This window comes from Tamandua tetradactyla, chromosome 1, assembly GCF_023851605.1.
Source record: "Tamandua tetradactyla isolate mTamTet1 chromosome 1, mTamTet1.pri, whole genome shotgun sequence".
Lineage (NCBI taxonomy): Eukaryota > Metazoa > Chordata > Mammalia > Pilosa > Myrmecophagidae > Tamandua > Tamandua tetradactyla.
In genome coordinates this window covers 218,484,374-218,508,992 of record NC_135327.1, presented here as the reverse complement: position 1 = coordinate 218,508,992, position 24,619 = coordinate 218,484,374, and the positions used below count along the sequence as shown (strand labels likewise).

The 24,619-nt window shown below is 35.5% G+C and overlaps 1 protein-coding gene and 1 pseudogene across 23 annotated transcripts in view; both read left to right on the top strand.

Annotated features, from left to right (window-relative positions):
* The window catches only part of CCDC7 (coiled-coil domain containing 7), a 394,574-nt gene that overhangs the window by 295,032 nt on the left and 74,923 nt on the right, over positions 1–24,619 (top strand). For 21 of the 23 annotated variants that reach the window (XR_013172291.1, XR_013172292.1, XR_013172260.1 and 18 more), the window contains 3 exons: positions 5,558–5,668; positions 11,215–11,328; positions 12,322–12,405. The exons of 1 other annotated variant lie outside the window; for it this stretch is intronic. Coding sequence is in view for 2 of the 22 variants with exons in the window: in XM_077152126.1 (XP_077008241.1) it covers positions 5,558–5,668; positions 11,215–11,328; positions 12,322–12,405 (309 nt within the window). In the remaining 20 variants the exon portion in view is untranslated. The remainder of the gene's footprint in view (positions 1–5,557; positions 5,669–11,214; positions 11,329–12,321; positions 12,406–24,619) is intronic. One more of the 23 variants, XR_013172266.1, reaches the window with a different exon arrangement.
* LOC143688144 (RWD domain-containing protein 1 pseudogene) lies at positions 21,553–22,442 on the top strand (annotated as a pseudogene).

The following is a 24,619-nucleotide window of genomic DNA, read 5'->3' as shown; positions in this document are numbered from 1 at the left end:
CACACATCTTACAGTCCAACCTAGGTAGAAAATCAATAGTTCCTGGTAGAATCACACAGTCATGACTTCACCACCATAACCTATATCAGGACATTTCCATTTCTTCTGCTTATTGACATTTAGCTTTGGTATATAATCTTTGTTAAAATCAATGGAAGCATATCACAATGTTACTGTTAAGTATAGACCCTAGTAGGCATTGGTTATATTTTTCCCTACATACCATCCCATTTTCAACACCATGCAATGTTGGCATTCGTTTGTTCTCCCTCATGCAAAAACTTTTTATATTTGTACATTAAATCCTATCATTGTTCATTCTAAGTTTTGCTAAATATCCATTTACCTTCATTTCCTCTGATTGCATGCCTTGGAATGGGATTGCTGGATCATATGGCAATTCTATATTTAGCTTCCTTAGGAACCACCAAACTGCCTTCCAGAGCAATTGCACTAGTCTTCATTCCCACCAGCGGTGCATAAATGTGCCTCTTTCTCCACATCCTCTCCAGCACTTGTAGTTTTGTGCAGTTTTTTGTAATGGCCATTCTAGTAGATGTGAGATGATATCTCATTTTTATTTTAATTTGCATTTCCCTAATAGCAGTGAAGTTGAGCATCCTTTCATGTGCTTTTAGCTATTTGTATTTCCTCTTCTGAGAAGTGTCTGTTAATGTCCTTTGCCCTTTAAAAAACTTTTTTTTGTCTTTTTGTTGTTGATTTGAAAAATCTCTTCATGTATTCTGGATACTAAATCCTTATCTGATATGCGGTTTCCAACTGTTGTTTCCCATTGCAAAGGCTACCTTTTATCTTTCCTGACAAAGTTCTTTGATGTACGAAGTGTTCAATTTTGAAGAATCCCATTTATCTAGTTTTTCTTTCATTGCTTGAACTTTGGATATAAAGGCTAGGAAACCATTGCCTATCATAAAATACTCAAGATATTTCTCTATATTTTCTTCTAAACGTTTTATAGTCTTAAATTTAATGTTTAGGTCTTTGAACCATTTTGAGTTCATTTTTGTATTAGGTGTGAGATAGGGGTTCTCTTTCATCCCTTTGGATATGAATATCCAATTTTCCAAGCACCATTTGTCCCAGTTGGGTTTACTTCACTGCCTTATCAAAGATCAGTTTGCTGTATATGTGACAGTCCACCTCTGACCCTTCATCAATTCCATTCCACTGGTCAGTACACATACCTTTAAGCCAGTATCATACTGTTTTGACCTATAGCTTTAAAGTCAGGTAGTATGAGACCTTCCAATTCATTTATTTCTCAAAATATTTTTAGATATTAGGGCACCCTACTCTTCCAAACAAATTTGATTATTGGTTTTTCTTTTTCTGTGAAGTAAGTTGTTGGTTTTTAAATTGGAATTGCATTGAATCTATAATTCAATTTGGGCAGAATTGGCATCTTAGTTACATTTAGTCTTCCAATCCATGAACATGGTATGTCCTTCCATTTATTTAAGTCTTCCTTGATTTCTTTTAGCAAAATTTTGTAGTTTTCTGTGTATAGATCCTTTATGTCCTTGGTTTGATTTATTCCTAAATGTTTGATCCTTTCATTTGCTATTTTATATGGAAGTTTTTTTCTTGATTTCCTCCTCAGATTGCTCATTCCTGGTGTGTAGAAATTTAACTGATTTTTGCATGTCGATCTTGTATCCTGACCATTTGCTCTAGTCATTTATTAGCTCTGGTAGATTTGCTGTAGATTTTTCAGGATTTTCTACATACAGGATTGTGTCACATATAAATTTTTATAGTGTTTATTCACTAAACAGTGAAAGCTTTCCTTCTTCCTTTCCAATTTGGATGCCTTTTATTTCTTTTTCTTGCCTAATTGCTCTAGCTAAAACTTTCAGTACAATGTTGAATAACAGTGATGACAATGGGTATCCTTGTCTTCTTCCTGATTCTTGAGAAAGCTTTGTCTTTTATCATCAAGTATGATGTTAGCTGTGGGTTTTTCATATATTCCCTTTATCATTTTGAGGAAGTTTCCTTCTAATCATGTCCTTTGAAGTGTTTTCATCAAGAAAGGATGCTGAATTTTGTTAAAAGCCTTCTCTGCATCAATCAAGATGATATGGTGATTTATCTTCTTTAATTTATTGATGTGGTATATTACATTAATTTATTTTCTTGCATTGAACCACCCATACATACCTGAAATTAAACCCACTTAGTCATGTTGTATAATTCTTTTAATGTGCTGCTGGATTTGAATTGCAAATATTTTGTTGAGGATTTTTGCATCTATATTCATTAAAGAAATTGGTCTGTAATTTTCTTTTCTTGTAGTATCTTTATCTGGCTTTAGTATGAGGGTGATGTTGGCTTCATAGAATGAGTTGGGTAGATTTCTCTCCTCTTCAATTTCCTTTAAGAGTTTGGGCAGGATTGTTACTAATTCTTCCTTGAATGTTTGTTAGGATTCACATGATAAGCCATCTGGTCTTGAGCTTCTCTTTTTGTGGGAGTTTTTTTGATGGTTGATTCCGTCTCTTTATTTGTAATTGTTTTTTTGAGGGTTTCTATTTCTTCTATAATCAGTGTTCATTGTTCATGCTTTTCTAGGAAGTTGTTGATTTTGTCTCAATTGTATAGTTTGTTAGCATATAGTTGTTTATAGTACTCTCACTATTTCCTTTTTCCTGTGGGTTTAGTAGTTATGTCACCCCATCCATTTATGATTTCGTTAGCATCCTCTCTATTTGTCAGCCTAGCTAAGGGTCCATCTATTTTATTGACTTTCTCAAAGAACCAACTTCTGGTTTTATTGATTTTCTCTGTTGTTTTCATTTATTTCTGCTATAATCTTTGTTATTTCTTTCCTTATGCTTGCTTTAAGGCTTGTTTGCTGTTCTTTCTCTAATTCCTCCAGGTGAGCTATTGATTCCTTGAATTTCTTTTTTTTTTTTTTTTTTAATATAGGCATTTAGGACAATACATTTCCCTTCCAGCACTTCCTTTGCTGCATCCTATATGTTTTGTTTTCATTTCATTTGCCTTGAGATATTTATTGATTTCTCTTGTAATTTCTTCCTTGACCCACTGGTTTTTTAAGAGTGTATTGTTTAACCTCCATAAATTTGTGAATTTTCCAGACTTCCACCTGTTATTGTTTTCCAGCTTCATTTCATTATGGTCTGAGAAAGTGCTCTGTATAATTTCAATATTCTTAAATTTACTGACACCAACTTTGTGCCCCAACATGTGGTCTATTCTGAAGAATGATTCATGAGCACCTGAGAAGAATGTGTATCCTGCTATTGTTGGATGCAATGTTCTGTACTTGTCTGTTAAGTCTCCTTCATTTAACATATTATTCAAGATCTCTGTTTCCTTATTGATCCTCTGTCTAGATGTTCTATCCATTGTAAAAAGCAGGAAATTGACATCTCTACCTACTACTGTAGAAATGTCTATTTCTCCCTTCAGTGTTGTCTGTGTTTACCTCTTATATTTTGGGGTACTCTGGCTTAGTGCATGGGTATTTATGATATGTCTTCCTGATTAATTGTCCCTTTTATTAATACATATTATCCTTCTTTGTCTCTTTTAATTGTTTTACATTTGAAGTCTAGTTTGTCTCGTATTACTAGTGCTTCCCCCACTCTTGGCTGTTAGTGTTTGCATGGAATGCCTTTTTCAACTCTTTCACTTTCAACCTGTTTTTGTCCTTGGGTCTTAAGTGAATCTCTTGTAGAGGGCATATAGACGAATCCTGTTTTTTTTTTATCCATTCTGCCAGTCTTTGTCTTATGACAAAAATAGGTGTTTAATTCATTAACATTTAATGTTATTATTGTAAAGGCTGTATTTTCTTCAACCATTTTTTCTTTCATATTTTATCTGTCATATTTTGTTTTTTCTCTTTTAACCCTGTTAGCCTTCCTTCTAATTTTCATTTCCACACTCTTCTCCAAACTTCTCTCTCCTGTCTTTTCCTATCTGCCTGTAATACTGCCTTTACTATTTTTTATAGAGCAGGTCTCCTGTTCATGAGCTCTCTCAGTGTCTGTTTATCTGTAAATATTTTTAACTCTCCATCATTTTTGAAGGACAATTAAAGTTCTTTTTTTGTTTTTCAAGTTTTCAAGTTCTGTATGGACACCCTGTATCTTTATATCCTTCATGTGATTTTCCATATTTTCCTTCAACTTGTTGAATTGATTTAGATTCATTTTATCATCATTAATTAGTAGTTTCGATTCCTACATCTAAGTTGACATGTTAGTTTATTCCTTTGGTTGGGTCACATCTTCCTTCTTCCTGGTATATGCCTTGATTTTCTGCCGGTGTCAAGGCATCTTGATTTTCTTGCTTAGTTTATTCTAGATGTCATTTTATCTCTTCAGCCTCGAAGTTTCCTGTTGGTTGAATTTGTTCTCAATCTCTGTCTCTTTCACCAGCCAGTTAGATTTTTTTCTGCCCTATTTCCAATTTGGCCTGCTTCAGGGATGGGGGTAGGCGCTGGGCACCACAGCAATTGCTCTGTTTGTAGGTAAAACAAGTCTGCTGTCTCCCAGTGGTGCTCTGTTTTTCACCATCCTGTAAAACCTAGGTTTGTTTTAGGGCACTGCTTTAACAGTTGTGTTGTCTATATTTCTCAGCCCACACAGGGATGGATTCCCATGCAGGGAGTCTAGACCCACTTCAGTTGATCTGAAATAATTTTCTGGGTCATTTCTGTAAAAGCCCTTTAATTCTTTTGCACTTCCTGCTCTGCCAAGCATATTGCACTTTTCGATAACTTAATTGTCCTCAGAGCTGAGGCCTTTGGAGCACAGGTTGTGCCTCACCAGGTCAGGCTGACTACTGGGTTTCTGGTCCTTCTCTTTGTTGACTAGAGTCTGGCTCAGTATGGGTCTGTGTCCCCCACTTTATTTATGGCACAGTACACCCTAGCTGTTCCAGCCTTTAGCTTTCCCCCAGGCAGGGATCATGTCTCTCACTGCTGTTTCTCACAGGGGTGGGGGGAGGACTTTCAGACCCAGGGCTAAAAACACAGCTTCTATCCACATTTTCTTAGATTCTCTATCTCTCACTGACCTAGGCCTTGAAATACTCTCCCCTGTCCTTCAGGTCTCCAAAAGATGAGGCTCTGTCCCACTAATATGAGAGAATATGTATTCTGTGTCCCTGTTGGGAGCAGTCTGTGCTGCTGTTTCTCTGCTCATCCCACACTGTGAGACCAAGTGAGGGGGAGGAGAGGGGGAGGAGGTAGGATGGAAATTTCCTACCTAATATTCTTCTACTTCTTCAATTCAGGTTTTTTAGGGTCCCTCTTCAGTCCATATCCTCCTCCAGATTTCTGAGAATTCAGAATTGTTCTGTTTTAATGTTAAATCTCTGAGGAGAGGTTTTCAGTAGCTGTTTATGTCACTATGTTGTTGATATTATCCTCATTTTTATTCACTATTAACTTTATAAAAATGAGAGAAAATACTGTTGTATACTTTCAATAAATTTGAAATCTAGACATTTCACAATAGATGTATTTTTTAATTTAATGGACTAAATATTTCTCTTTACATAGGTCATGGTGAAAAACCAAATGAAAATCTCATGCTTGAGCATCAAGATTCAGTGTCAAAACCCCAAGTGAAACTGAAAAAACAAAGAACTTCCAGAGAAGAAAATCTCAACAGTAAATATCATAATTATAGATATCTTTATATTATTTTAAATTATATTCATCTGGAGAACTTTTTACATTTGGTTCATGAATATGTATTTGATCATATATTTATATAAAATTTATACTTTGATTAAAGTGTGAATACCCTAAGAAAACTAGAGAAGCAAAGTAAAAGCATTGGCACTTTTTGGTTGGCATTGCATGGTCCATGGTCAATGTTTATTAAAATACATGTCAGTCTGCATACAAACTCATAAAAACCATTTATGGGATTTTTGCTCTTCACTTCAGGTTCTATTTTAAAATTGTTCACTGCTCTAACTTTGCAGTTCTTTTCCTCTAATTTATTTACACCAATGAAAGAATGTGTTGCAATCACTTGGCATATCCAAAAGTTTCATATAGATCCATTTTCTTCTTTATCATTTCTTCTTGAAACTCAGAAAAAGGACTTGTCATTTCAAAATCTGTTGCCTGAGGACATAGTTTTATTTTTTAAAAGTCCACCTCAAATTAAGAAACTTGGAGTTATCACAAATGAAAACCATAATAGTAATAATTATAAATTTTGTAAAATCATTTTTCTTTTTTGACTTCAGGAAAACTTTGTTTCATGAATATATATTCAACGATGTTCCTTTTGGTGATTATTTTGTTCTTATTTCTAGATATATTTTGATGATTTATCTGTTTGTTTTATGATAACTGAGGTTTCTTGTGCAATGTTCCACTATTACTGTGGTTTTCTCTAATTCTTGTAGTTCTTTCAGATTTTGTTTTATATCTCATAATACCTTACATTTATCTGCATATAAATTTAAAATTGATAATCTTTCTGGAGGACAGCATGTTTTATCTTAATGAAAGGACCCATGTCATCATTTCATAGTTTTTTGTTTGCCTTTAAAACTACCTTGCCTGCTTTTAATGTAGCTATACCAGCTTTCTTTTGGTTAGTATTTGAATGATATGTTTTTTTCATCCTTTTACCTTTCCATCATTCTACAACACTCTATAACCTTTCTGTAATATGATGACGTAGCTGTGCATCTTTAAAATAAAAATGTATTATAGAGGGTGCATGGGTGGTTCAGTGGTAGAATGCTTGCCTTCCATGTGGGAGACCTGGGTTTGATTCCTGGACCATGTACCTTAAAAACAAAAAAAGGATTATAGTTGGGTTTTTTTAAAAATCCAATATGACAATCTTTGTGTTTTAAATGACACATTTAATATATTTTCATTAATTTCATTTTCATAGAATGTAAATGCTGATATTTAGGGGCTAAAAATACTATAACTTGTGTTTTCTCCCTTTCTTAGTTTACTTTTTGTCTCTCCTTTTTTTAGAATTAATTTTGAAAGTTTTCTTTAACATTTCTTTTTTACCCATATCTGTTACAAAAATGCTTTAACAATTCTAAAATGTGACTGTCCTATAAAACTAGAAATGAATTGCAAATGTATTTAATGCTTGGGAATAACAAGACCATTTCTATATTCTCTTGAAAACTACTCATTACTTTTACACTTCAGATACTCACGCTATAATTCATGGTCTCAAGAATATGGTTATTTGATATATTGTTACAAAGCATGAGAGGAAATATTGCTGGACACTTGACATATATTTTAATTACATCTTTTTGCAAGAAATCTTTTTCTCCATTTAATTGTAAAAGCATATTTCTTGTAGCTCAGAAAGTTGATAAGGTACTATATGAAGATCTTTTATCTGAGGATAAGGTTTCATTCTCATAAGGCTAATTTGAAACCAAGAAACTTGGAACTAACAAAATGGAAAAACCTGGTAGTATGATGATTTTCAATATAACTTATGCATTTTATTTTTAAATATCATTTAGTTGAAATTTATAACATAAACTTAACCATTTTAAAGTGAACAATCTGATAGCATTTGGTACTTTACAGTGTTGTACAACCACCACTTCTATCACTCCAAAGTGAAACACCTTTCCCTGTCAACCACCAGTGTGCATTCTGTCTCTTTGAGTTTGCCTATTGTAGGTAAAGAAATCAAACAATATTTGTACTTTTGCCTCTGGCTTAAGTGTTTCATCCATGTTGTAGCACATATCAGAACTTTTCCCTTTTCATGGCAGAATAATATTGCATTGCATGAATATACAACATTTTATTTATTTATGAATTGGCTGAGGGACACTTGGGTTGTTTTCATCTTTTGGCTATTGTGAATAATGCTACTGTGAACAGTGGTATACAAGTATCTGTTTGAGTCCCTCCCTTTTGTTCTTTGGGACATACTTATGTGTGAAGTTTGCAGAACTTATTTCAACCATTTTGCCATTTGATATTTGTATATCTTATACCTTTTTTTGTTCCTAATTTCCTCTATTGCTACCTTTTGTATATACTTAAACTTTTATACTGAAACAGTTTGATCCTCTTCTCATTTCCTTTTCTGTATAGCTTTAAAGATATTTTCTTTGGGGTTACCATGGTGTTTGCATTTAATATCCTAAATCTGTAACAATCTAGCTTGAATTGATATCAACTTAACTTCAACAACACACATAATCTCTGTTCCCATACCACTTAGATCCCTTTTTATGTTGTTCTTGTCACAAATTATATGAAATAAAAAATAGAATTAAATATCAAGAATATAATAATATTGGAATTTGTATTTACCCATGTCATTACCTTTGTCACTAATTTTTCTTTCTTTACATGGTTTCAAGTTACTGTATGGTGTCTCTTCCTTTCATCTGGAAGAACCCTTTTAGCATTTCTTGTAGGGCAGATCTACTGGTAACAAAGTTCCTCAGCATTTTTTTTTTTTTTTTTTTTTTTGCATGGCCCGGCTCTGGAAATCAAACCCAGGTCTCTGGCATGGTAGATGAGAATTCTGCCACTGAGCCACCATTGCACCACCCCCTCAGCTTTTATTTATCTAGAAATAACTTGATTTCTCCCTCATTTTTGAGGGACAGTTTTGCCAGATATAGAATTCTTCATTGACAACTTTCCCCTCAGCACAGTAAATATGTCATCCTACAGCTTTCTGGCCCACATAGTTTCTTTAGCTTTTCAATGTGATAGATTACATTAATTGATTTTCAAACGTTGCCAACCTTACATCTATGGTATAAATCCCACTTGGTCATAGTGTATAATTCCTTTTACAAATTGTTGGATTTGATTTTCAAATAGTTTATTAATTGTTTTTGTTTCTATGTTCATGAAAGATATTAGTCTGTAGTTTTTATTTCTTGTACTGTCCTTGTTTGATTGCTGGCATTAGGGTAATGATTATTGAATGAATTTGGAAATATTCCCTCTGCTTCTAGATTCTGGAAGAGATTTTAAATGATTAGCATCATTTTGTCCTTAAATATTTGGTAGAATTCAGCAGTGAAACCATCTGGTTCTGGTTCTTTTTCTTTTGGAAGGTTAATTACTGATTTAATTTCTTTAATATATATAGGTCTTTTCAGATTGTGTATTTCTCCTTGTGTGTTTCAGTAGATTGCGTCTTTCAATGATTTGATCCATTTCATCTGCATTATCTATTATGGGCATAGAGCTTTTCATAATATTCCTTTATTAGCTTTCAAATGTTAAATAAGTTCAGTAGTAATTGCTCTTCTTTCATTTCTAACATTAGTAATTTCTGTCTTCTCTATCTCATATCCATCAGAGCTAGAGGATTATCAATTTTATTGATCTTTGTAAAAAACTAACTTTTGGCTCCATTGAGTTTCTCTATTGGTTTCATGCTTTCAATTACATCAATTTGTGCTCTAATCTTTTATTTCTTTTCTTTTGCATACATTGGATTTAATACGCTTTTCTTTTTCTAGTTCCTTAAGGTGGAAACTTAGATTATTGATTTTAGATCTTTCTTGTTTTTTAATGTATTTATTCAGTGCTATAAATTTCTCTTTAAGCACTGTTCACTGCATCTCACAAATTTTGATAAATTGTATTTCCATTTTCACTTTGTTTAAAATATTTTACAATTTCTCTTGACAGCTTTTCTTTGGCTTGTGTATTATTTAGAAGTTTGATGTTTAGTCTCCAAATATTTTGTGATTTTCTATCTCTTTGCTATTTTTAAGTTGGAGAAGATGAAATTCTCAGCCCCACAGCCCAAGGTTTTTCAACTCAGAAGCCTGGGAATCACCAGATCCATAATGCCCTCAAACAGATTTTCTGCTGAGATGCAGTGTCCATTCCCCATCCCCCAGGCTGGTGGTCTCCTACATGCACAGAGACATGCTGTATTGACTGGATTTTCACCTGCTTTGGACCCCACCCAGTTGGTTGCCACAATCAGGAAAAAGCAGGCCTAAGGGGAAGAGGTGGGCTACGTCCGCCATCTGCTGGGATGATAGGGGAAGTGCACCTTAGAAAATTGCTGTTTGCCAAATCTTCTGCAGATTTCTAAATAGACTTGCAAGGGAGGCTTCAGTCTTGGTCAGATTGGGAACTACTGATAAACCGAGTGCCAAAGGAGACCTTCAGAGCAAACTCAAGCAACTATAAAATCTTAGATGTGAGAAGGAAATCAACTTTCAAAAGAACCTTATCAAGATAATCAAGTGTGAAGAAAGCAGCAGAAAATAGCAAAGCATGTGAAGATGCAGGAAGATATAGCCAAGCCAAATAACCAAAGTAAAAAGCCTGAGGATACACAGAATTTGGAACAACTAATTAAACAAGTACATACAAATCTCCAAAATAACTTCAGTGGGTTGGCTAAAGACATCAAGAAGACACTAGAAGAGCATAAAAAACATCTTGGAAGAGTAAATAGAAATATAGCATATCTTAGGGAAATTAAAGGTACAGGAGATCAAATTAAAAATATGCTAGAGACACACAATAGCAGATTTGAAGAGGCAGAAGAAAGAATAAGTGAACCAGAGGACAGGGAAATTGAATGTGAATGCACAAAAGAACAAATGGTGAAAAAGATGGAAAACTTTGCATTGGATCTCAGGGAAATGATGGACAAAATGAAGTGCACAAATATGAGAATCATTGGTGTTCCAGCAGAAGAGAAGAGTAAGGGTTCAGAAGGGTATGTGAGGAGATAATTGGAAAAAACTTCCCAACTCTTATAAAAGACATAAAGATGCAAATTAAAGAATAAATAAATCTAATAGACCCATTCTAAGATACATACTAATCAGATTTTCAAATGCTGAAGAGAAGGAAAGAGTCTTCAATGCAGCAAGAGAAAAGCTATTCACCACATACAAGGGAAACCACATAAGCCTAAGTACTGTCTACTCAATGGGCACCATGGAGGTGAGAAGTCAGTGTTATGACATAGGTAATGTGGGACAGGATTCCTGGGATGAGCTGGGACTCAGCATCATAAGATTGAAAAAGCCTTCTTGACCAAGAGGAGGAAAAGAGAAATGAGACAAAATAAAGTTTCAGTGGCTGAGAGATTTTTTTTAATGAGAGAAATGTTATTTGGTTTTGGCGTATATTTGAAATTTATAGATTTATAATAAATCAGTTTTTTCTATGTAGTATATTAAAAGCATCTCTTCTTACAGCTCAGACAATGACTTTACATGATGAAAATACTTTATCCAAAGAAAATGTTTCAATCTCAAAAAGCCAAACTCAAGCTAAGAATCATGGAGCACCTAAAAGAGAGAAACTCTCTAGTAAGTATTAAAATTGTGAATATTGCTTGCATATTTTAAAATAAAATTGGGAGAAGAATTTTGTTCTTTGGTTCATGCATTATACATTTCACAAAAAATGTATTAGATATATTAATTTTATCTTTCATTTTTCTTTTGACATTTTTCTCTTTTTATTAATTATTCACATTGAAAGTCTGAATTTCTCTAATACTCCTTGTCAGTTTTTCAATATTTGCTTTACTTCTTTCAATGCCCTATTATTTAGGTACACATTTAAATTTGTTATATCCTTCTAGTAAACTGAACTTTTGTCTTTATAAAGGGATCCCTTTTGTCCCTAGTTAGACTCTTTGCTTTAGGCCTATTTTATGTGACTTTATAGTTACACTAGCTTCCTTTAGTTTGATATTTGTGTGACATGTCTCTTTATACCCTTTCACTTTCAGTCATTCTGTATCTTTATGATAAGGCTAGGTCTTTCATAAACAGCAGAAAGTAGCATTTTTCAATCCAGCGTGAACATCTTTGCCTTTTAACTAGAACACTGGATGCATTTAATGTAAATACTACTATGTTTGGACTTAAATATAAATATTCCATTTTCGTTTGAATTTTCTGTTTTTTAGAAAAAATAGAAACACCTTTTCTAGATTTCTTTCTCTCCTTTTCTTGTCTTCTTTTAGATCGATGACTTCGCATTCTTATTTTACTATTTTTTGTTTAAAAATTTTTTAAACTTTTTTCTGATATATACCATAAGAAAATTGAAGTGTTTCCAAATGTGTTTAATAAGTAGCTATTTCTATGAAAAGACAGGATCCCCACATATGTACTTAGGAAATTACTGTCATTATTTTATACTTTAATTACATAGTCTAATAACTCACCATTACTGTACTATGGTCATGTGCTCATTACATTATAAAACAGCAAAAAAATACCACTATGCAGTTGAGATATATAGTTCTTTGTTGTCTTCTCTTTTAAGTGAACTAAAAATATCTCTTGTAGCTTGGAAAATGAATGAAGAATCAGATGAAAATCTTTTGCCTGAAGATGGAAAACATAAAAATGCCAGAACAGAAATATTCAAGAGTAAGTATTCTTTAAAATATCTTTAATTTTACTTTTTAAACAACTTTTATTGTGAAATATAGTGTAATACAAGAACTGACATAAGACATATGTAAATTTAGCAAATAATTGTATAAATAAAACTAGCATAACCACCACCTCAAATCCTGGTCTCGTTGTAAATCTCCTGCATATCTTTTTCAGATCATAATTCCCTTCTTCCATATGGTGGCAATTGCTATATTGATTTTATGGTGATAGTTTCCATATGCTTTTTTGTATTAGAGCAAACCATATACAATTGCATATTGAACATTTCTGACCTGCAAATTCATATGGTTCAACCCAATTATTTTATCTTTCTTTATCCTCAAATATATATTTTTGAAGATTTTATAAATAAATAATACTGTGTACGTGCTTTCTTACCTTGATTTTTTAAAAACATTTAATGGCATATTTTTATGTGTAAGCTGTACTTTATTTTCATTCTTAAATATTAATCTATTGTGTGAATACACCACTATTTATTTATCCAGACTGCTTAAGGGTGCCTATTTCGTGGTCTCAATGGAAAAGTCATGGCATAATTTAAGTAATTTGAGGAGAGGTTAATAAAGGGACTCTTTACAAAGGAGGAGGGAGGGTCTAGGGAAACCACAAGGAATAGCTCAGCAACACTGGAGTAAAAAAAGTGGGACGATGAAGGGGCAAGGAGAAAGAATAATTACTGGAGACTGGGTATAAAAAAAAAAAGTTATATGGAGAGAATAGTCTGACTGAAATTAAGGTATTTGGTAAAGGTAAATGCCAAGCCACTATGACCTTGCAGGGAAGAAGCCATGGAAATAAATGCCTTGCTCGCATTTTCTTTCCTCCTTCTGATCTCTTACCATGATGCTATTGGCTGAATTCAATAGAAACCAGAGGGCAAGAGAGTCCATTGATATATGGCTTATAAGTTAGTTTTCCAGCACACAAAGCCAACTAGAGAAGGTTAGAAAGTGAATCTGGAAGGAAAAATGAATAAATCCAGCTCAGTCAACCTCTTTTGTCCAAATATTCTCACCTTTCATCCAGGTGAAGAATTTGTGTCTCCAACTCAAGGAATATTACGTCCTATCAGAAACCTTATAATTGCCTAATGGAATCAATTTGTTTTTACTCCCATCTGTAACCAAAATCATTCTTCACCACATTGTTCTTTATATGAAATGGCAGAGAATAAAAGGGGGTGGGCTTATTGGAAGAATTAACACAAAACATAGTTGATATCGTTGCTGCTTCTATACGTAATTATGAAGGCCATTAGTTATCGTTGCATTCTTCCACCATCCATCTGTGTTCCCCTTTATCACCACCTGGACTGGACAGGATTCTTTACCTGGTGAGGTAGCCCAAACTTTTATTCCTGTGATAGTTGATAAACTTGGTGGTCTTTTCTTTATTAGGTTGCTATTGTTTTCCATTTCTCATGACCTTTGGGACAAGGAGTATTATAACTACTATTGAATTCCCTAGTTTCCAAATATAACCCACCTTTCAACCATTAAATAAGAGCAACTCAATTCTCCCCCTGCATATTGGATTCAATCCTCTGGCCAATATAGTGACCTCTTTTTTTCTGCCTTTTGATTTATTGGCATGGGCGAGGGCAGTCTCGGCTTCTAATTGATAAGCAACACAACTAATTCTTAGGTAAGAGTATTCTTCCCTTGGATACCAGGCTCTCCATAATCTTCTTAATGAAGATCGTTGGAAAAGGAAATACAAATTATCTACTAGGTAATTAAGTACAATACTGAGAGTGGTTATTACTGTGTTTATTGCAGTCTGGCTGTGGTGGGGTGGATAGGACCATATATTGGCATCCAGTTTCAGGAATATATATATTTTTTTTTTTTTTTAAGAAAGGGAAACATTTTCTTGTTTTATTGTATTCTGTTTCTCCGTTTTTGTTACATGGGCTGGGGCCGGGAATCGAACCGAGGTCCTCCGGCATAGCAGGCAAGCACTTTGCCCGCTGAGCCACCGCGGCCCGCCTCAGGAATATATTTGATCCTTTAGATCAGGACTACAGTTTGTCAGGGTGTTATATATCAAGTGTCATAGTAACTGAGACTTCACACAGCCATTTTTTCTGTTCCAACAAACTTGTTGCTTCTGGGTGATGGGGCTTATATTGATATCAGAGAATTCCATATTTATCATTTGCCATAAAGCATGCCCCTTGTTGGAGGTGATGTGTAGGAAAATGACAATGGAAAAAATGTTCTTCATGTTCGTGGTAGAAGTTCTACTGGCAGAGAAAGCAAATTAATACCCAAAATAAGTGTCTAACCCAGAGAGGGCAAGTCACTGTTCCCTTCATGAACAAAGTTCAGTGTAATCCATCTGCCACCAGGTGGTTTTGCTGATCTCCCTGGAAAATGATGCTACACTGCGGGGCACAGTTTTGGCCTATACTTTTGTCAAGTTGAGTACTTGGCAGTGGCAGTATCCAGATCATTCTCAATAAGAAAATCTCCACGATATTAAGTCTGTGCAGATTCTTCCTCCCCACCACCATGGCCTCTTGGTACTTAGTCCCTGGAACAATACCAACTTAGCTGAGGAAGAGGCTGGCTGATATTCATAAGACAGACCATCTGTTGAGAGATTTAGTTACCATAAATGTCTTCATGTGAACATTTACTTGGGGCATAAAAATCTCTATCATTCCATATTCAAAGAAGTTGTACAAAAATATTTCTACAAGACTTCCTTGTCAAAATTTTTTCAATCTTTGTTCTCCAAGTCTCTGACTCTGGCCAATTCCTTTAGCTCCTGCCTACAAATCAATTTTAACCATCTCTAGTTCCACATGTGGTGGAACCCCAAGGTTCTGTCCACAAGGATTTCCCTTTATCACTATCTTTAAGAACTTCCCCTCAGTGGGACTACAATAAAGTATCAAAGAAAGGGATATACTTTTTCTATATTACTGTGAATATGCTATTTCTATATTTTGCCCATTTTTTGCAATCAAATACAAAATACAAAAATAGACAAAATAAAGAAATAGCATATTCACAATAGTATAGAAAAAATACATAAACTTCACAGCAGTCAGGAAAATGCAAGTTTAAGTAATAATAGAGATTACTTATCAACAATTATATTTTTAGAGGGGGGAAATCTTTAAAAATTGTGGTAGAAGTGTTCATTTTTAGTTTGTTGAAAGTAATATGACAATGGCTATTAAAATTAAGAATACTCATAACTTCTGATCCAGCAATATAACTACTATATAAAAATATATGTACAATAGTGGGTTTTTTTTTCTTACATGGGCAGGCACCAGGAAACAAACCCAGGCCTCTGGCATGGCAGGCGAGAATTCTGCCACTAAGCCACCATGGACCACCTGTTCTAGTTTGCTAACTGCCAGAATGCAACACACCAGAGATGGATTGGCTTTTAATAAAAGGGGATTTATTTTGTTGGTTCTTCAGAAGAAAGGCAGCTAACTTTCCACTGAGGCTCTTTCTTACGTGGAAGGCACAGCATGGTCTCTGCTGGTCTTCTCTCCAGGCCCCTGGGTTCCAACAACTTTCCCTGGGGTGACTTCTTTCCGCATCTCCAAAGGCCTGGGCTGAGCTGCAAGTGATGAGATGAGGAATGCCGAGTTGCTTAGGCTGTGCTATGTTGCATTCTCTCATTTAAGCACCAGCCAATTAAGTCAGACGTCACTCACTGCAGCAGACATGCCTCCTAGCTGACTGCAGATGTAATTAGCAACAGATGAGGTTCACGTACCATTGGCTTGTGTCCACAGCAACAGAACTAGGTATGCTCACCTGGCCAAGTTGACAACTGAATCTAACTAACACACCACCCGAGTACAATGGTGTTTTATAGTATCATTTACATTGGCAAAGATGGAATGTCTCTCAAAGGGGATTGATTAAATAAATAAATACCATAGAATATCATGTAGCCTTTAAAGAAAGAGGCATCTGGTATTGATTGCCAGATTACATGAATTATTGACTGATGTATATATAATATAATTCAGTTTTATAAGACAATGACAAAAAATTATATATGTATGTATAAGAAGTCAGATCATCCCACTTTAAATCCATATCCTACCAATTATTATCAGTGTTAGACAGAGCCCATTTAAAATATTTGTGCCTTTATTGCTCTTATCTTTAAAATAGGGACAATAAAAGCTTTTGAAAGGATTAAATGAATTAAAACATGTAAAGGACTCAAAACTTAAAACACTGCCTCACCTATAAAACATAAACAAAATGTTGAATATTGGTGTATTTATATATAATAAGTACACATAATCTTATATATGTGATTATACATGCCTGAATAAATATCTGAAATAAATCTAAAGATTTTATATTATACACAAGCCTGGAGAAAGACATAGGAAGATAGACACTAGGTTATTAATATTGGTAACCTTGATTTGGGGGATGCCAGAAAAGAAGGATGAAACAAAGGAGACTTGCAGCAACAACAACAACAACAACAACAACAAAACGCTAAAAAAAGAACAAAAACGATATTCTCAATGAAGATATATATTAAATAAGATCTTAATCATATATTGTGTATATATCCATGCATATGATGAATGAAAGGTGGTTATCCCAGGGGAGAGGGAATTTAGGGGACTTTTGCTTTCTCCCTTTTTATTTTTTGACTTGTTTAAAGTTTTCCAATGAGCATGCATTGTTTATATAGCTGGCACAGCAGCAATGAAATGATTTTCATTATGAAAATTAAAACATAATTTTTTTCTAAATAATTATCGAATTACTCCATACTCTGAATTGAATACCTAATCTTCTCCCTATTAATTTAGACTGTAACTATTAACTAATGCTAAATACTTAATTATACTTATTTGCTTTTCATTCCAGTCTATACATTTATCAGTTTATTCTGTCATTAATTGCTATAGGTTACAGCATATTTTGACATTTCAAAACTCCTCATTTTTTTCAAAACATTATTGAATTGTTTTGATTGATTACTGTTCCAGATGTATCACTATTTTGCTGCTCAGGTCTAGTTGGAAAATGTTTCTCATACTCTTGAGTCTAATTGTGTCAATATTTCCAGTTTAGACATTTGAAAGGATTTACCAGATTATGCAGAGCATACTCCTCTGTGGCTTTTATTGAAAGGCAAGGCATCCCATAAAGAGCTGAGGAGTCCTGCATAAAAAGGGGACCTAAGGGTGAAAAAAGAGAGAGAGAGAGAGACCACAGCAGAACTGTTGGCAAGAAGAATGCACACTCGGGCAGGCCACGGCTCAGCAGACAAGAATTCTTGCCTGCCATGCCGGAGGACCCGGGTTCGATTCCCGGTGCCTGCCCATGTTAAAAAAAAAAAAAAGAAAAGAAAAAAAAGAAGTATGCACACTGAATCCAGTTTCTGTGGCTGGGTCACCTAAAAGGGAATGGAATTTTCTGAATTGACCCACCTTTATGGATTGACCTAATCTGGGTTCCCAAGTGTGGGATTCCCTAATGGAGAAGAAACTGGAGGTATAAAAGCCTCACCGAAAAAAGGGAGGGGGCACTGAGCCACTGTAAGGCAGTAAGAATCCCAGAAAAGTATAAGGAAAAGGGGACACTTAGGGAAGGAGAGAAATTTAAACAAATTTTAGGATCTTTGGAGGAAATTTTGCACAAAAACAAGCAGAACATATCAGGAGTCCCAGGTAAGGAACAGAGTAAAGGAAGCTTTCTCCTGGGAGTGAAAAAAATTGCACAAAATATGCAATATTAAAAATTGTACTACATATCCAAAAGTCATTCTAAGAAAAAAGAAGATATGGCTCAGTCAAGAGAACAGCTTAAAACTTGAGGTCACACAGAATTTGAAACAACTAATCAAAGATGTTCAAACAAATCTAAATCAATTCAAGGAGATGAAGGAAAATATGGATATAGAGCTAAAGGATATTAAGAAGACAACATGCGAACATAAAGAAAAACTATAAGAAGTGTAAAAGGAAACATAAATTACAAGGATGAAAGTCACAGTAATAGAGATTAGAAACATGTTGGAGCCATACAATAGCAGATTTGAACAGACAGAAGAAAGAATCAGTGCGCTAGAAGACAGGACAATTGAAAGCATACAGACATAAAGATAGATAGAGAAAAGAATAGAAAAAATTGAGAAGTGCCTCAGGGAGTTGAGTGACGGCAGAAAGCACACAAACAAATGTATTTTGGGTGTCCTAAAAGGAGGAGAGAAGGGAAAAGAAAGAATATTTGAAAACATAATGGCCAAAAATTCCTCAAATCTTATGAAAGACATGAACATATATGTCCAAAAAGCACATGAAGATCTACTATGAGACACATACTAATAAGAAAGTCAAATGCCGAAGTTAAACAGAAAATTCTGAAAGCATAAAGAGAAAAGCAATTTATCATATACATGGGATCCTTAGTTAAGACTATGTACCAATTTTCCATCAGAAACCATGGAGGTGAGAAGGCAGTGGTATATTTAAGGTACCGAAAGAGAAAAACTCCCAGCCAAAAATTCCTTATCTAGTATAGCCATCCTTCAAAATGAGAGACAGTTTAAAATATTCACCAATAAACAGAAACAGAGTTCATCAACAAAACACCTGACCCAAAAGAATTACCAAAGAAAGTTCTGCAAATTAAAAAGAAAAGATGAGAGAGTGGCCTAGAGTTGTGTGAAGAAATGAAGATCTTCAGAAATGTTAAATGCAAAACCCAATCATATTATATCCTCAGTACCCAAACTCTACTCTTTAATTTCTCCAAGAGTTGGAAGACAATTAAACAAGCTAAAGGCATATTTCCTGATAATGGACACAGAATGTAAAATGATAATGAAGGATAGAAACAACTAAAAGACGGGAAACAGAGGGATATCAGAGCAGAAAATGTGTATGCTATTAAAGCTAATTTGGTTTTGTTTCAAACTAGTAGGTTATAGCTATAAGTTGTGTATTGCAAACCCCAAAGTTAAGCACAAAGAAAGTATTTAAAAACATACAGAAATAGAAATGGAAAAAGGATTAGACTGCTATATCACAAAAGATCAACCAGACAGAAAAGGAGACTGCAATAAAGGAAAAGAGAAGCAATATATATATATATATATATATATATATATATATATATATATATATATATGACACATAAAAACTAAGGGGCAAAAGAGGATTTGGGGAAGATGACAAAATAGAAAGCTCCAGGACATAGTCCTCCCACCAGAAAAAACATTAAACAACTGGGAACTATCTGAAACAATTATTTTGAAACTCTTGAGGCCAGAAGAACACGTACAGCATCCATGAAAGAGTGGGAGGAAGAAGTCATAAATTATGGTGAAGAACAGTAAATTGCTCTCTGTGTGTGGCACTACCAACCCAACCCCTACTCTTGTGGCATGCTGGGGTGGGGACCAGCATGAGGCTAGCTCACTGGTGAAGGACAGGGATATAAAAATCCTCTTCCCTAACACTCAGGGTGGGCATAGTTGGTCACAGATCTTGGCTTTTGATTAGCAAATTCAAATCACAGGGGCCCTGGATCTGAGGGCTGCCATTGTTCTTACCCACTCTGGACAAAGGTGGTGGCAGCCGTTCTTACAAACCACCCCAGAGAGGGGTGGTGGCAGTAAGACATAAGGAAGCCCTGTTTCATTAGGACAGCAAGGGATAGTTAGTTGAAGGAATGCGTTTACTGGGGAGGCCAAGAAAGCTCAGCTTTGGGGAACCGTGCAAAAAGTTCTTGGTGTCTTTCCTGATTCCCTCTTCAGGGTACTTTGGAGCTGGTCTCACCCTCTTGTGGGCCCCTGGCCATTTCAGCTTGTAAAGACTGATTTGAGAAGGCCCTCTCCAGCGTGACCCTCTTCTCAGATTTTTCCCTCCAGGCAAAAACAACCTTATACAAGGAGAGGAGTGAAGGAAACTACAGAGGTAGAAAGTCTAGGACAAAGTCTTGCTAGTTTCAAACACCAGGAGAGGGAGATCCATCTTCTGGAAAACAAAGGGGACAAATCCTGTACACAGGGGAACTACAAAACAACAAGCAAAACACAGCACAAGACAGAAGCCCAGAAAGGCAGGGAAACCCAGTACACTGCATTTGCCTTGGGCAGAGCTTCCTAACAGGAGGACTGAAGTTCAAGAAAATCTCTGTCTTATCACCAGCTGGTTACAAAATCAAGAAGCCGGCATCTCAGGGAATAACTCCCAGAGCTAACATTTTAAAATTATTAAAATGTACACTGTATAACAGAACAGCACAAGACAACCAAAGAAACAGGAAATGATGGCCCATCCAAAGGAAGAGAATAAAAATCTGAAAAACAGGGCGGGCAGCGGTGGCTCAGCGGGCAAGAGTGCTTGCCTGCCGTGCCGGAGGACCCCGGTTCGATTCCCGGCCCCAGCCCATGTAAAAAACAAACAAACAAACAAAATATAATAAAACAAGAAAATGTTTAAAAATGTTTCCCTTTCTTCCTCCCTTCCTTCCTTCCATCCTTCCTTCCTTCTCTGTCTTTCCTTCCCTTCCTCCCTCTCTCTTTAAAAAAAAAAATCTGAAAAACCATAATGTGAATGTGGGTATACTGAATAAAACCTTTAAAAAGGTGATTTTTGAAAGCTCAAAGAGAGGAAAGAAAATACAGAGAAAAACCTAGAGGATATCAGGAAAACGAATGAGCAATATGAGAATCTTAGTCCCAATTTGATTGAGTGCCGATTTCTCATCAGAAACCATGCAGGCAAGAAGGCAGTGTATTGAAATACTGAAAGTGCTGAAAGAAAATAACTGCCAAACAAGAATTTTATGTTTAACAAGACTTCCTTTCAAACATGAGGGGAAGATTAAGACATTCCAAAATAAACAAAAATTGAGGGAGTTCATCACCACTACATCTGCTCTACAAGCAATCCTCAAAGGAGTTATTTCATATTGAGCTCAGGTTCATTAACTAGCTAGTTAAAAAATAAATATGAGTCTAACATGGAAACAGAACAGGCAAAGGCCAGTGCAGAGGTGTTGCTCTTCCAGCCGACCTGGCTCTGGGCTTCAGACCTCCCAGCCCAGCATTCTGCACCTCCACCCTCCAGGCTGCAGTCGGTTCTCCCCTCCAGGCCACTTTCGTCCCACTGCAGCATGCAGCCTCCAAGTCTGGGCGATCCGTTGCTGCAAGCCTCACGATGACAGATTATGGCGAGTAACAGCAAGCTGAAGGCCCTGGAGTCCATCGACCTTGACTCCTTCATAGTATTATCAGAAAATCCACCCAGTTTCACCACTTCTGTGACATCTGAGGTTGGAGAAAATGATGAAACTGTCCAGACTACCCATACTCTATGTAAACATGCTATGTTTTACATATAGTGTACAAACAGTACACCCATATGAAGCTCCCTTTTATGAAATATTCTCCTAGGAAAATCTAGAAGATAATATCTCAGATGTTTTAAAATTCTTAGCATTTCCTGCAGAAGAAAATCTTAGTATGGTAATGATCTTTAGTGTCAGCTGTGCAAGAAAAAACAAATAGTAGATCAAACAAAAATAGAAGAGAAGGAAAGAAACAAAAAGAAAAAGAAGCAGAAGAAGCTGTAAAGCAATTATTTCATGGCACTCCTGTTACAGTTGAGAATTTCTTAAATTGGAAGGCGAAGTTTGATGCAGAACTCCTAGAGATAAAAAAGAAATGAACGAAAGAACAACAAGCAGGAAAAAAATAAATTAAGTGGGAAGCAACTATTTGAAACATCATAATCTTGACACATGTGATATCCAGCTCCAGGAAATGTGTGACTTGGAGCTGGAGGATGAGGAGGATGATCCCAACTACAATTCTGCCAATCCAGACAGTGACTTGACTTTCCCCTGAAAACCGTCCCCATCTGCAGAGAGGATTGACTGCCACATATCTGGCTCTACTGAGAGGGTTTGATTTTCCTTTAGTTTTTTCTAAGAAAAAGAGATTTTCAGAATACTGTTCTGATAACTTTCATCATTGAATTTAATAATAAACTGGCCATAAAATTTGAAAAAAAAAACAAAAAAAAATCCAACAATAAAATTTTTATATAATACCCCAGCATTGACAAAAGCAAAAGAAAGGAAAAAATAATTAATAATAAACACTAAGAAGCATGTGGTCCTTATATGGCAGAACTGCAAACTTTAATGACAGAAAAGAAATGTTGACTAAACAATAAGATATTCCATGCTCCTGAATGAAGGACTCTTAAAGGTATTGTGCCCAGTCAAAATGTCTGTGCTTGTTTGTTGTTTCTGTTGTTATAGAACTGGACAAAAATGATTCTGAAAATCTTTTGGTTACATAACATGTGAGACTATCCAAAATAATTGAGGGGAAAAAAGGGCAGACCTGGGGGAGTGGCACTTGTCCTGCTAAATATTCTTTAAGAGTTAGCACCTTTTCACCTATACACCATTGGTCTCAGGCCCATGTCCTTAGCCTATCATGTTTGTCCTTAGGTAAATAGATAGATAGGTAGGTAGGTAGATAGACAGACAGACAGACAGACAGACAGACAGACAGATAGATAGATAGATAGATAGATAGATAGATAGATAGTAGATAGATAGATAGATAGGTAGATATAGATTTTCCCTTCGTGAGGTCTTTTGAATTGGCTGAAGGAGAGGGATAAGACATCTTGTTTTTATTTCACCTGCAAACATACATGTTAATTTTCATACAACTTACAAGAGTTTACTTGATAGTTAGTCAGCCATGTATTTTAATATGGAAAACATAGCTTAAGAAAATGAGGAAAGAAAAATGTCAGTGCATCTCAAAGTGCTTTTAGAGTAGATGCATAGTTCTCTTAAATGAGTTTCAAACACCTATTTTGTAGATTGGAAGGTGAAGCATATGACAGATAACAGTCTTTTGTTGGTATGCTCAAAATCAAAAGATCTTCCTCAAATTAAGAAATCCAAAGTTGCCCAGCTGGAAACACTCAGTATATGCAATGTTAGAGAACAACTTTATTCACACGGTGCAAGGGTAGTTCAGTGGTAGAATTCTTGCCTGTCGTGTGAGAGACCGGGTTTAATTCCCAGCCTGTGCACTTACCCCCACAAAAAAATTCAACAAATGGTGCTGCAATAATGGTATGGTCACATGGCAAAAGAATGAAATGTGATCCTCCACCATACAGCATACAAAAAAAATCATTTGAATATTAATATTCAGAATAATAAATTTGGGATGTGATTACATATGGATATCAAATTAGCCAGTTTTGATGTTATATTTTGACCTTTACAATAATAATAATAGTAAATATTTCCCATGAGAGAAGTTCTCTCATCATTTGAAAGATAAGGAAGAGAAAAAAAAAGATGAGGAATGTGAGACATGGAGTAACTTGCCAAAAGTCACATAATTAGAGGTGAAATTCAAACCCAGAGAAATAGATCTTCACCCCCATCCCCACCCCGCTATGATCACCATAGGAAAAATAGAGGAAAGTGTGGAAGTATCTGACAGTATTTGACTTTAAAATAATGAAACTGTTCCTTCTAACTTCTCACACATACCCTTCCTTTGCTCTCAATCTCTGTTTTGCTACCATTCCTCTTTTAGTTACCAGAATTTCTTACTGTTAATCAAATCATTATATCATATAGCATGTGTGTTAGTTAGATTCAGTTGTCAACTCGGCCAGGTGAGCATACCTAGTCTTGTTGATGCGGACATAAGCCAATGGTACGTGAACCTCATCTGTTGCCAATTACATCTGCAGTCAGCTAGGAGGCGTGTCTGCTGCAATGAGTGATGTTTGACTTAATTGGCTGGTGCTTAAATGAGAGATCGCAACATAGCACTGCGAAGCAGCTCAGCATTCCTCATCTCAGCACTCGCAGCTCAGCCCAGGCCTTTGGAGATGCAGAAAGAAGTCACCCCAGGGAAAGTTGTTGGAACCCAGGGGCCTGGAGAGAAGACCAGCAGAGACCATCTTGTGCCTTCCACGTAAGAAAGAACCTCAGTGGAAAGTTAGCTGCCTTTCCTCTGAAGAACCAACAAAATAAATCCCCTTTTATTAAAAGCCAATCTGTCTCTGGTGTGTTGCATCCGGCAGCTAGCAAACTAGAACAGCATGTAATAACTTGTTATCTTAACAATTATAAAGGAAACACTATGCTCCTAAATTTCAGTTCTTTAAATGACA